Source organism: Miniopterus schreibersii (genome assembly GCF_964146895.1).
Source record: "Miniopterus schreibersii genome assembly, chromosome: 1".
Classification (NCBI taxonomy): Eukaryota; Metazoa; Chordata; class Mammalia; order Chiroptera; family Miniopteridae; genus Miniopterus; species Miniopterus schreibersii.
Window position 1 is genome coordinate 156658943 of NC_138101.1, and position 12224 is coordinate 156671166.

At 45.9% G+C, this 12224-nt stretch overlaps 1 protein-coding gene across 1 annotated transcript in view; it reads right to left on the bottom strand.

The window, feature by feature from the left end:
* MYO1E (myosin IE) overlaps positions 1-12224 on the bottom strand; it is a 181591-nt gene that overhangs the window by 26389 nt on the left and 142978 nt on the right. The window contains exons 19-22 of the mRNA XM_081128965.1: positions 8255-8399; positions 4457-4571; positions 4091-4260; positions 2395-2540 (exon numbers count right to left, since the gene is read on the bottom strand). Of these exons, the coding sequence (XP_080985091.1) occupies positions 2395-2540; positions 4091-4260; positions 4457-4571; positions 8255-8399 (576 nt within the window). The remainder of the gene's footprint in view (positions 1-2394; positions 2541-4090; positions 4261-4456; positions 4572-8254; positions 8400-12224) is intronic.

Consider the following 12224-nt stretch of genomic DNA (forward strand, 5'->3'; position numbering starts at 1 on the left):
GAGTGTCATTGATCGAGCCCGCAACCTGGGCATGTGCCCTGACCGGGAATCGAACCCCGATCGCCTGGATCCCAGGTCGACGCTCAACCGCTGAGCCACGCCCGGTCGGGCTCGCTTTGCTTTGACAGTGATTGTGTTGTAAGAGATACAGATGGGCTGAAAGAGCAAGTCTGTGGGATGCTTTCTTAATTAGAAGTCATTAGGTGGTCATAACTAGGTCCAGCCCATAATCAAGTAGCCTCATAGTGCCTTCAAAACACACACACGTGTTACAACTTTTTTTCTGAAGTGCCAGACAACTGTTAAAATCTTTCTTTATACCTGTATTGAAATATTTTGAACACACACACGCAGGTCTGGTGATCTGGTACTACAATGAATTTCTGCTCTGGGTTTGATTCTATACACACCACCATCCATCTGGTTGTATCCCTAACTTGGTTTAGATGACTGGTTAACCCAGAAAATGAAGGAAACAAGGGACCAGTATTAAACTTGGTGAATGTGAGGTTCAGTGACTCCAACATGCAGAGATGACAGGTTAAAATGACTCAAGCTCTTTTTTCCACCCATAGTGTCAGAACAATGTTGAGGCTAAGCACCTCATTTCATTACAGCCTCTAACAAGGGCAGGCCACAGGGAAGCAAGTGTCCACCAGGAATGCTAAGGGGGAAGCGGAAAAAGAAGCTGGTTTTACCATGAGACTGTATCCTCAGATGCTGTGAGAAAGACAAAAAGACAGAAAGAAAAACATCTGTGTGACTATCCCACACCTTGATAAGCCTCCAAGACGTGATCAACAGGACAGTGTCAGTGTGTGATGCAAATGTAGGTAATGATCATTGATGATCAAGTACTCCTGAGTGGTGGAAGTGAAGCCACACCAGGGTGACAACAGGAAGGCTAATAACCACTCTCAGCCTAAAGAGCACATGTGCTCCGGAGCTGGGACCCGCTTCAGCTAACCCGGCTTAGCGCAGGGACGGCTGGCCCCATGCCAGAAAACAGGAGACACTTCAGTTGGGTCGCTTAGAACACCAAGGGCAGCCCCAGGGCCCAGGGAGCCAAGGGGAGTGTAGCTCAGGCTGTGACCCAGCCAAAGACCCAAATGCTCAGGAAGACCTGGAAACCAGACAGCGTCTGAAGCTTTCCCTTGAAATTCATGGCTCTGAGACCCAGCTGAGGTGGGGCTGCCGAAAGGCTGCTGAGGGATCGTCTGCTTAGAAGTCTCACCACATCCTGAGCTGAAATGCTTTCAACACTTAACCTCACGGCACCACCTGGTCCTTTATTGGGAAAATTGGGAGCAGACAGAATCAGAAACCACAGTGACAGAGGCAAGAATGGACATGACTTGAAATCTGCTTTGGATTATCTCCCTGGAGCCAGGACCTCCGGCCTGGCGGGTAAGATGCCTGAGCACACAAACCCCCTGCTTTTCTCCGAGAGCAGCAGTTTTGCTCTGCGCGGAATAAGGGTTTAGAGATGTGCCAATCCCAGGTTGTTCGTGAGCAACCAGAACATCGTTACTTTTGATGCGACGGCAGCCCAAAGGTCACCTTGGCAGGGACAGCGGGATCCTCAAAGGGCCCAGGGATGCAAAGCAAGGAGGAAGCTACTGGGCTCAAAGGGGCCCCGGTTCCTCTTTTCTTAGCCTCTGTGGCCTCAGAGGATTTCCTCTTATCAGAGGGAACTTGGTCTGGGAATTCTTAGCATGGCAGGATTTGGGGAAGCTTCCCACACACAGAAGCCCCTCTGCCAAAACAAAGCTGGAGTGCTGACAGGAGGAGCGAGGCCCTGCCTGTGAACTTGGAGCTGAAGGCAGCACTTGGCGATGACTCCAGGGCTACAGATTACGGAGGACAGTTTGTATTCCCTCCCTTGCACGAACAGGCAGAAAGGAACTTAGGGAATCCAAAGAAACTTCCCTTCCTGGACAATCAGAGGTCACAGCAAACTATAAACAACACCGATGACTGAATGGCCGCCTCTGCCTGGGCCTTCGCTGGTGAGACGGGTTAGATCTTCCATGTGGGTGAGGAGGGCTCAGGGATGGGGCTCTGGCCCCTTGGCCTCGTTTCAGTAAGAACAACTGCACTGTTTGTTTCACATTCGAGGTTTACTTCTCACATTTTATGGGAACAAAGGATCTGAGTACCTCCTGATGAGAGGAACTAACCAGACGTGACTTTTTCTTGGTGTGTCATTCCTGTCACATCAGGATCCCTGAGACCAGTGAAGGTCAGGTCTCCTTAGGGAAGACAAGGAGATTTTCTTCACCGTGATGGTGACCAGGGGGACCTGGCCAGGCCATTCATCGGGTTGTGTTTGGAACAGTGATGACAATAGCGAGGAGACATGGGGCACCCCTGCCCCTACCCGTCGTGACTCACCTGAGGGACACGGACAAGATCCTCTCCATCTCGATTCTCCGCTTCAGCACTTCCTTCACCAGGCCCTTGTCTGGGCCCTGTTTGACCTTTTCTCGGCCAATTAAGTACAAGCACTTCGGAGTAAGAAGTAAGTCTCGCTTTACACCCTGTAACGAGAGGTATTTTCAGAAGGTGGATAGACACGTCAAAGTGACAACTGTCCACAGAGTGGGCATCTGTTACCAGATGAAGGGAAGCTGCTTTGGGTAGCAAATGGGGGCATTGTTAATAATTACTGGACTGACATATATGAAATTAATGATATTTGACTCTCTCTGATTTTCAAAAATGGCAAAGTCATATGGATCCACCTAAGGTATTGGGACAACAGGTGTAAGGGGACAATCCTGGGCAAGCCAACACATATGGTGACTGCCCAGTTGTCTGCTACAGAACATTTCTCAAACAGGGATCCCTTAAGTATCTGCATGTGTATTTTTTTTGAGTCCATGACATTTTTACTTTTGAAAATGGATACATTTTCATTTCAATGGTAATCCTTAAAAAGCAAATATGAGGCCCTGGCTCAGTTGGTTTTACAGCATCGTCCTGATACATCAAGGTTGTGGGTCGATCTCCGGTCAGGGCACATACAAGAATCAACCAATGAATGCATGAATAAGTGGAAAACAAATGGATTGATCTCCTCCCCTCAAATAATTAATAATTTTTTTTTTAAATCGAATATGAACAGACTTTGGAACATGTGGGTTACCCACCACCTGATACCCAAACACCACTGAGAGACAGCACTCGTGTCTGCATCCGTATATGCAGTAGAAACAGCTGGCACCGTATTCAGGGAGTAAGAAATGACTTGGCTTCAGCAAAACAACATCATTCACCTTGTTAAGTTAATGTTGTTATTTATTTCATTTTTTTTCCTGACTGAAAAACAAATACACAGAAAAGCTCTTAATGGGTCCATGAGCAACGGTCGCTTCAAATTTCACTTTTAGGGCCAAGATTTTTATCAGGCAACAGAAAGTGTCTAAGGGAATAGATGAAAAACATCAGCTGTCCCTCCAGTGGCCCCGTGAAAGCCCTGCTAGTCACTCACTCAGGGAAGATGGGTAAGAATTTGCAATGCTGCCTGATACCCTGAATCTTAGGACCCAACGAGTGGGTTCCTACAATTTATTCTAAAAGCACCAGCAGACAGATGTGCAAAGATATGCATGAAAGGATGCTCACTGCACCCTTTTTTAAACAATAGTAAAAAAAAGAAAGAAAAAAGAATGGACTAATGAGAAATTGGCTAAAAATATAACATCGGTTGAAAGGAATATTATTCAACTAAACAAAATAATTTATATTGATACATCTATTCATATGGAAGTTCTTCCTGGCATATTTTTAAAAAAACACACAAAAAACAACCACCCAGAAAAAGAAACCAGCATGTAATGCTGATCTCATTTTTATAAAACTAAATATACAGAACTATATCTGTATAAAAAAAGTTCTAAAGGACATACACAAAATGTTAACACTGTCTCTGGGTATAGGTAGCTATTTTTCTTTTGGCTTCTCTGCATTTTCTCTATTTTTCTACAGTGAACATGTTCTGTTTTGGTAATAAGAAACACACAATTATGAGTTATTTTTACAACCACGGAACCCGCTTGGTGACTGTAGGCGGGCAGCCAGCGTGTACCTTGAACCTCCTGTCGTACTTGATCACCGTGTCTGCAAAATCAATCTTCTCCCTCTTGCCCACAAACTGCTGGAGCTCGGGGTGCTCCTCCATCCCGATGTAATCCCCGATGAAGTTCCTGTTAATGCTGTTCCTCCTCCTCTCCTTCTTGTTCAGCAGGAGGTCTGAGGCTGCAACGCCCAGCAGGCAGAGAGGGGAGAAGGGTCAGTCCCCCAGAAAAAGGAGGAAAAGACACAGAGACTAAAGGAGTGCAAGAGTTTTCACACGCGACATTATCTGCAAAGTACGATAAATTGGTAACTTTCACCTAAGCTCAAAATTACTCTTGAGATCGGTTAAGCGCACGAACCAAAATGACTGCAATACCTTCTTCCCTCATCTGGACGTATTTCTTCCGCGCCACGAACTTCCTCCATGACTTCTGGATCACCCGAGCGTAGCCGTCGTACTTCCTCTCCCTCATCTCCTCCAGGAGAAACAGCTGCGAACGCAGAGAAGGCGGCCGTGAGCCCGGGCCCAAGACCCGGGCAGCACACGGAAGGCAGCTTCCAGACTCGGGCGCAAGGCTGAAAAAATGACTAGCAGGGATGTTGTTTATGATATAAATCCTCACCAGAGGAAATTTTTCCATTGATTTTTGTTTTTTTTATTAAAGATATATCTTTATTGATTTCAGAGAGAGGAAAGGAGAGGAAGAGAGAGAGATAGAAACATCATCGATGAGAAAGTCACTGATCGAGCCCGCAACCCGGGCATGTGCCCTGACCGGGAATCGAACCCCGATCGCCTGGATCCTAGGTCGACGCTCAACCGCTGAGCCACGCCTGGCCGGGCGATTTTTGTTTTTTAGAGAGAGTGGAAGGAAGGGGGGGAGAGAGATAGAGAGAGAGATGTCAGAAAGACACACTGATTGGCTGCCTTTGGCACCCAGGATTGAACCTGCAACCCAGGTACATGCCCTTGACCTGGAATCAAACCCAGGACCCTTCAGTGTGTAGGCCGACACTGTAACCACTGAGAAACACTGGTATAGAAACATAATAGAAAACAGCTGGATCTGATAGTGGTAACAGCTCATTGTTACCACTTTAGTTATTCCAGAGCTTCGTTGAGTGCGGTGCAGCAATTCGTATTCATTGTTAGAGTGGCCCGAGCCTCAAGACCTGACAGTGTCTGATATGGGCCCTTAAACAAAACAGTCTCAGTCCCTCTTGGTGAATTCAGGTCCCAACCAGCACATCCTAGATCCTGCTGTAATCACCGTGGTGCACCGAGCGCCTGCTGTGGGTCAGGAATCATTCTAGACGCTTCACGTGCATTTTTTTTCATTCACCCCCTCAACAACTACATGACCGAGCCCCATATTTCTGTTATCTCCATTTTACAGATGAAAAAACTGGAACTAAGATTAGGTGGGGCTGGGAAGTGAACCAAAGGCCTTCGGGTTCTGCCAGGCTCTTCCTCACTTTGACACAGAAGCCAGCCTGCAATTTGTCAACTCATGAGGTGGAAAACTTTTGCATTCACCTAGGAAGTGGAATCTCTAGGGGAAAAAATTAAAAGCAACAATAAAAACCCAAAGTAAAAAAAGATGAACCATCGCTGCAAAAATGCTCCAGAAGTAAACAAGCAAATTTGGTTTGAAGGCAGCTGGGCTTGATTTGTTGTCTTTGTTTATCTGGGTCTGTACTCAGGAGCCACATCTATCCCTCCTGTTACTCAGCTTCTCCTTCCCACAGCCCACTGTGCAGAAACAACATCGCAAATGCAAGCTGCCAGCAGAGGGGCCCCAGCATCCAACAGGCGTGAGACGCATATTTCTAGAAACAAAAGGGAATAATAGTTTAGCACCGGACAGAAGGTTTACAGTGTTGGCCTGCGGTTCCTGTCATAAGCATATTCGCTGGCGTGTCGTATCTTGCGTTTCTGTGTAAGCCTCGATTTCTCCTGCTTTCCCAGCACTATTTTGGGAGTGCCACAGAAAATACACTGTGACTCGGAGAGGTTGGAGAGGCAACCAATTTCCAACTTCTGAGAGGCTATTTCAAAGATCAGCTGAGTTTTAGGTTCTTTACAAAGGCCGTGTGTGTTCAAAGTCGGGTTGGTTGAAAAGAAAGAGAGAGAGAAAACAAAAACAGAGACCCCCAATCACAGACACATGTAGCAAAATGCAAAACCAAGCCCTTTGGTGCCTGATGTCTCATGTGGGTTCTTAAAACAAATGGGGTATTTTGTATATTCAGCACATTCACTATAAAAGTCAAGACAGAAATCACAAAGTGGGTTTTTAAAAACCAGTTTTTGCAAAAGTATTTGCAATGTCAGGGCTAACTGTGGACAGATGAGTGATGAGGGAGGAGAGAGTGGTGGTGATGGGGTGTGTGTGTGTAAAAAGATGGGGGAGAGTCAAGCGATGATAATAAAGCAATTGGGAGGAAGACAGGGAAAGGAAAAAACCCTAAAAATAAATCTTGATTTTGGAACTAAAACCCCAAAGCTCCACTGATTCAGGGGGGAAAAAAAGTATGTAAAACATTGAGGCTGTTTTAATTATATGTGAAAATTTAACAAGTCAAAAAAGTAAAAAAAAAAAAAAAAAAAAAAGCAGGTATGAATAACAGAGGAGTTCTGCATTGTACTGATAAATCACTCCGCCCCGTTGTAGAAAGAACAGGAACTGTGCTGTGGGTTGCTTAATGGTGCATAACACACGACATTTCCATTTTATATTTGGAAATGAAATCACTATGAAGCTACAAATAACTCAGAGCGGAAAATGCTACCGCAAACTTCTCATAGATGGGCTCTATCGATGTGTGCCATTTATTTAAGTCTTCAGGCTCATAAAGCCATTCACGTACAGCTGTTATCACTTGTGGGTGTCAGGCTCACCCTGCGGGGCAGGCAGAGCCGCCACAGCCCCTCTTCTAAAGCAAAGGAAAACTCACCGCCAGACCAGGATTTGACTAGTCAGGTGTTTCCTTAGTACCAACATGGCACGTTTTCATTTTATTTCCCTTTGATCAAATGACTAATTTCGCCAAGTTGACCACAGACCCCTTGAAATGGAGTCTTGTGATTGTTACAGGAACCTCAAGAAAAGGTGATGCCAGACCTGGTTAGTTCCAGCAGTTTCTCCACCTTAGAAAGCAAAGCCCTCACTCCGCAGGCCAGAGCTCACTGCGCAGATGGAGGGGCTGGGCTGGGTTCCCGCTCAGCTGAGAGCCTCCTACGGATGCTCCCTGGGCTCACAGGGACCACACCCTCATCAGGAAAGATAAAGAAGTTCCCCCAAATTAATCTGCAGAGGTCTAATAAGCTTGTGAATTGTAAGAGTGTTTGAATTCCTTACCGGCAAATATTTGTTTTCTATAAACCCTGAGATTCCCCCTCTCTATTTGTCTCAGCATCCTTTCCAGGCTCCCTCCTGGTCTTCAACATATAGTCCTGGGAATATCATCCCCAAGCACTGCTCCTCCCTCAAAGAGGAGGCCTGGGCCTGCTTGGTGTCAACCCAGGTGAGGAGGTAGGTTCAGCCAAGCCTTGTATGTGGGACAAAGAAGCCACTTTTAGCTCAGACACTATTGGACACTGTAAACAACTATTGGGCACCTCCCAGGAGCTGCTTTCTACAGGAGGCTCTGAGTACACAATGGCATACAGAACAGACAAGGGTCCCTGGCCTCAAGGAGATGATCATCTAGAATGGGAGAGAGCCCAGCTGGGTGTGGCTCAGTGGTTGAGCATCGACCTAGGATCCAGACGATCGGGGTTCGATTCCCGGCCGGGGCACATGCCCGGGTTTCGGGCTCCATCCCCAGCAGGGGGCGTGCAGGAGGCAGCCAATCAGTGACTCTCATCATTGATGTTTCTGTCTCTCTCTCCCTCTCCTTTCCTCTCTCTGAAATAAACAGATATATTTTAAAAAATAAATAAATAAATAAAAATAGAATGGGAGAGAGACTCTTAAGTAAGAAAAGAAACCACGTATGACAATTCTTTACACGTGCTGGTGCTCTGAAGGCTGTGAGGGAGCAGGGGTGTGGGGAATGGCCCATCCTTAGATTGGAAGCGGAGGAAAACCTTGGAGGAGACAACATTAAGACATGAGCCCAAGGATGAGAGAAAGCAGCCAGCGTGCTGTGGGGTGGAGTCGGCACTCACAGACTCGGGGGCTTTAATGAATACTTTGCTCCTCCCGAGCTGGAACTGGTCGCTGTCCATGTTGACGGACTGCAGCAGGTGGAGGACACCTTGTTTCTCGTCTCCTCTCCATGAGGGCCAGGTGGCTTTGGTCAGAATGGCATACCTGTGGGGACAATGAAGAGAGAAGGATCAGACCTGGGCGGCACCAGCACCCAAAGGCACCTGGCCTTGCTGGGTCCTAGAGACCCATTCACCTCAGGCCAAAGGCTTAGGGATGGATCTCGACAACTGCAGAGTCCACAGGGTCTGGGATGCATCCTCCTCGCTCCCTATCTGACCGTTTTCAAGTTAACGCCTCGCTGAAAATCTGCTTTTCCTTTCTATCAGTCACTGTCTAAAAATAGCATTGCTGAAGGTCACCCGTGCTACTCCTCAGGCAAAATCAAATGGTCTTTTCTCAATACTGATTTCCCTTGATTTCTTCAGAGCGCTGAACAGTTACTGCTGAGTTTTATAAAGCTCCCTCTAAGCAGGTGCTATTGTTACGATTTATCAACCTTCGTCTTTGGAATTCTGTGCATCTTGGTGACAAGGCTATTTATTCCCCAGTCTCTTCCCTCCGCTCTCCCTTTGGCTCACCGCGTTCCAGGGAGGATGGCCTCTCAACCATCTCCCTCCTCAGAGCCCCTGCCCATGCTGTTCCCTCTCTCTACCCGGTGTGCTGGTCTCCAAACTCGTCACGTGGCTGCTCCTGCTCAGGGCGACGCCCCTTCAGTGGCACCCCAGAGAGGCCTTTTTGGACTACCCACACAAAAGCACCCCCTTGCTATTTTCTCTCGTAAAAAACCCACACATTTCCTTTCAGATCATGTATCATCATTTTTAAGTATATTCATGTTTGTGCTTATTTGGTTAATGTATGCCTCTTGGGTGCCACATCTGCGTGGCTCAGACGAGCACCGCCCCGCATGCCTGGCTCTCAGCGGTGATAACTAAGGTTAATGGCGAACACTCACCGCGCGCTCTCTCTGCACCAGGTGCTGTTCTTGGTGCTTAAATGTATGATCTAATTTTATTCTTACAGCAACCTGATCAGGTTGGTTTTTCCACTTTGCAGAGTAGAAAACAGAGGCAAATAGAGACTTGCCTAAGGTTACTTCGTAGTAAGTGTCAGAGCTGGGATCTGAACCTCAATCATTTTCTTTAATCAAGGTTCTACATATAAGCCGCTAATTGGTGATGTGTAGGTATTTCTTTTAAAGAGTTATACACTTCTACACGTGTCTATGTTAGAAACATTAGGCTGACATATATGAGAGGCTGACAGGATAGAGGAGCGAGAAGCACATTACAAGATGTCAAATGCAGAAGGTACCGAAGACTTGAGGTGGCAGGAAGGAGAGAAGGGTGGAGGGAGAAATGAGAGAAGGAGCGAACAGGTGAGAAGCGGGAGGTGTGGTCTACAGGCAGGCGTATCAGGGATACAGCCTACGAATGAGCCCAGGGCTCCAGAGAAGCCAGTCCTTCCTTTGTTCCTAGGAGCTACTACAGGATCACACTGACTTGTGGCACCTGAGGGTGAAGGAAACCTTGACAAGTGGCCTGCCCTCAGGACCCAGGCCCCCTGAGAGGACAGAGCCAGGTATTATCACACCCTGAGAGCTACCTGACTGGGGCTAAGGTGATTCTAGAGACCCTCTCCACTTCTCCCAAATACCCACATCTTGCCTGATATCATATATTTCCTGGAGAAGCAAGTCCTCCTATTTCATAATCATAGACAAAATGCTTAAAAATGAAAATGCCTAGTTCAAGTCACACATTAGCACAAATACATTTCATACATGGTGTAATGAAGTCAATTAAACAAACAAAGCCACATATAAATGACTGACAGCAGAGCCTTTCTAGATGCCACAGGGGGAGCTGGTGAAAAGAGGCAAGGTACCCGCAATCTAAATGGGTGAGGGAGAGAGAGGGAGAGAAGTCCATGCAGAGTACGGGTGAGAAAGAAAAAGCCAGACCTCCAAGATGGTCAGTTTCTAAGAGTGCAATTTTGCCTGGCTTAACCAAATAAAAACTATAAACTAAAGTATCTTTATTGTGCAATTGCAAATAGGTAGCTCTCTGCATTTCACATTTCCCCCGTATTAAAATAATGTTATATTTTTCATTTGAGTTTTTTATAGTAAGGAACTTGTTATGCAGAGACTTTCTCTTCCCTACTCTCCCCCAACAGTTTGGGTCTGGGTAAGATGACCAAAGCCTGGCATTGCCAGGGCCCTCTGACCATGGACCACTGGTGCTGGTCCCCTTTGCTTTCATGAAACCTGATGCATCCTCATTTCCTTTTCTTTCCGCTGGAGAGAACGGGGCATATAATTCTGGTACAATGTTCTCCTACTAAGTAAGTACACTCAGTTCACTTGTTTATTCCAAGATATACAAGTGGGAACAGTTGCACACGGCAATGGTGCATTGCCTAACTGGTGCCTGTGATAATTCTGGAGAGGTAAGCATAATGGCTTACACTCCTTTCATTGAGTACTTTCAGTTTAAGACTCAAATATGCCAATATTTCATTTCAAGGCCTTTGCTCCAGCTGTTCTCTCTGCCCAGAATTCTCTTCCCTGCCCTTAGAGATGGGTAGGCTCCTTGTTATCTCTCAGATGACCAATCCAATGTTTCCTCCTCAGAGGAAATGCAACCCAGACCCCACTGACCTTTAGCTGCTGGCACTTGGAGTTAAGGAAGTTTCCAATCTCCAAGGACACAAAAATACTGGCAGCCAGTAGACACTCTCTACATTTCATGCTTTCCTGAGCTTGCTCTTCTTTCTTCTCTCATGCCCGTGGCATGGAATGCCTCTGCTCATAAGCATCCTTTCTCCAGCCCCACATTCTGAGGGGTCAGGTCAAGGTCAAGGGAAGTATGTTTGTGAGGAAATGTAAATGGAGCTATAAGATAAATTTTGCAAATCCCTCGTGTTTCTATCACATTTTTCTTCCTAAGAATCAGAATCCACATTTAGGTTTATTTCTTCCAACCACAGTAAGGAGCACACACTGCCCAGTTCAAAAGGTGTTTTCTAAGAACTTACAGATACTTTCCCAAACTGAGAATCAAAGTGGCTGCCATTTCTCACAGCTTTTTGACACTTTCTAAAGACATGAAAGTGGTAAATAGGGATCTCCCCTCTACTGCTTAAAGCAGAGAAGGATTTATTTCAAGGGCACATGGCCCACTGGTGGGAAAATTAAGGCATCTTTTGATTATTAAGTCTCCAATTCTCAGTCAAGAGGGATGGTTTTAATAAATATAAAGGATTTTTCAACAAGATAATGAACACACACAAAAACCCTGTTTTCTATTTTTTAAGCTCTAGGTTGTGTCTGAACCACTGGTCTGTTTAGATCTGTGGGCTTCCTTCCCAGGGAGGGCTGTATGATGTATATGTGGATAGTTGTGCTGGGTATTAATACATTCTTTCCCTGCAGGTTGTTACTTTCTGTTTCTCACTGGGCAGCCTTTCCGTGAACACCTAGAAAACAATTTTATAAACAAAGCCTTTTCTCTCAGCCATGGAGAAAGTAAAGGAATGATGAGATGGTTTACGGAGGATCACATGTTGATACAGTCAGTGGTGGACTCTGTTATGAAGAGGATCCCAGACTCACACATCTTATGGAAAACTACATTGTCTCTGGAGAAATATTTGCTGCCCATTGACACATATGGCCTTCTAGCTATTTTTGAGTGGGAGACTAAAGATGTACTTTTTATTGAAAAATAAATTTCCTTTCAAATTTTATTATCCTCAGAGTCTTCTCAAATCACAAGAAGTATGACAACATCAAAAATGTCTGCTTTTCATAAGACAGGGCTGCCCATAGCAGGAGAGCTAAGAAGGGAGGCTTCTAAGGACAGAATCATTTCAGTGAAAGCCTCTCAATATAAAGGGCTTAACAGGCATTCACTACATGTTTAC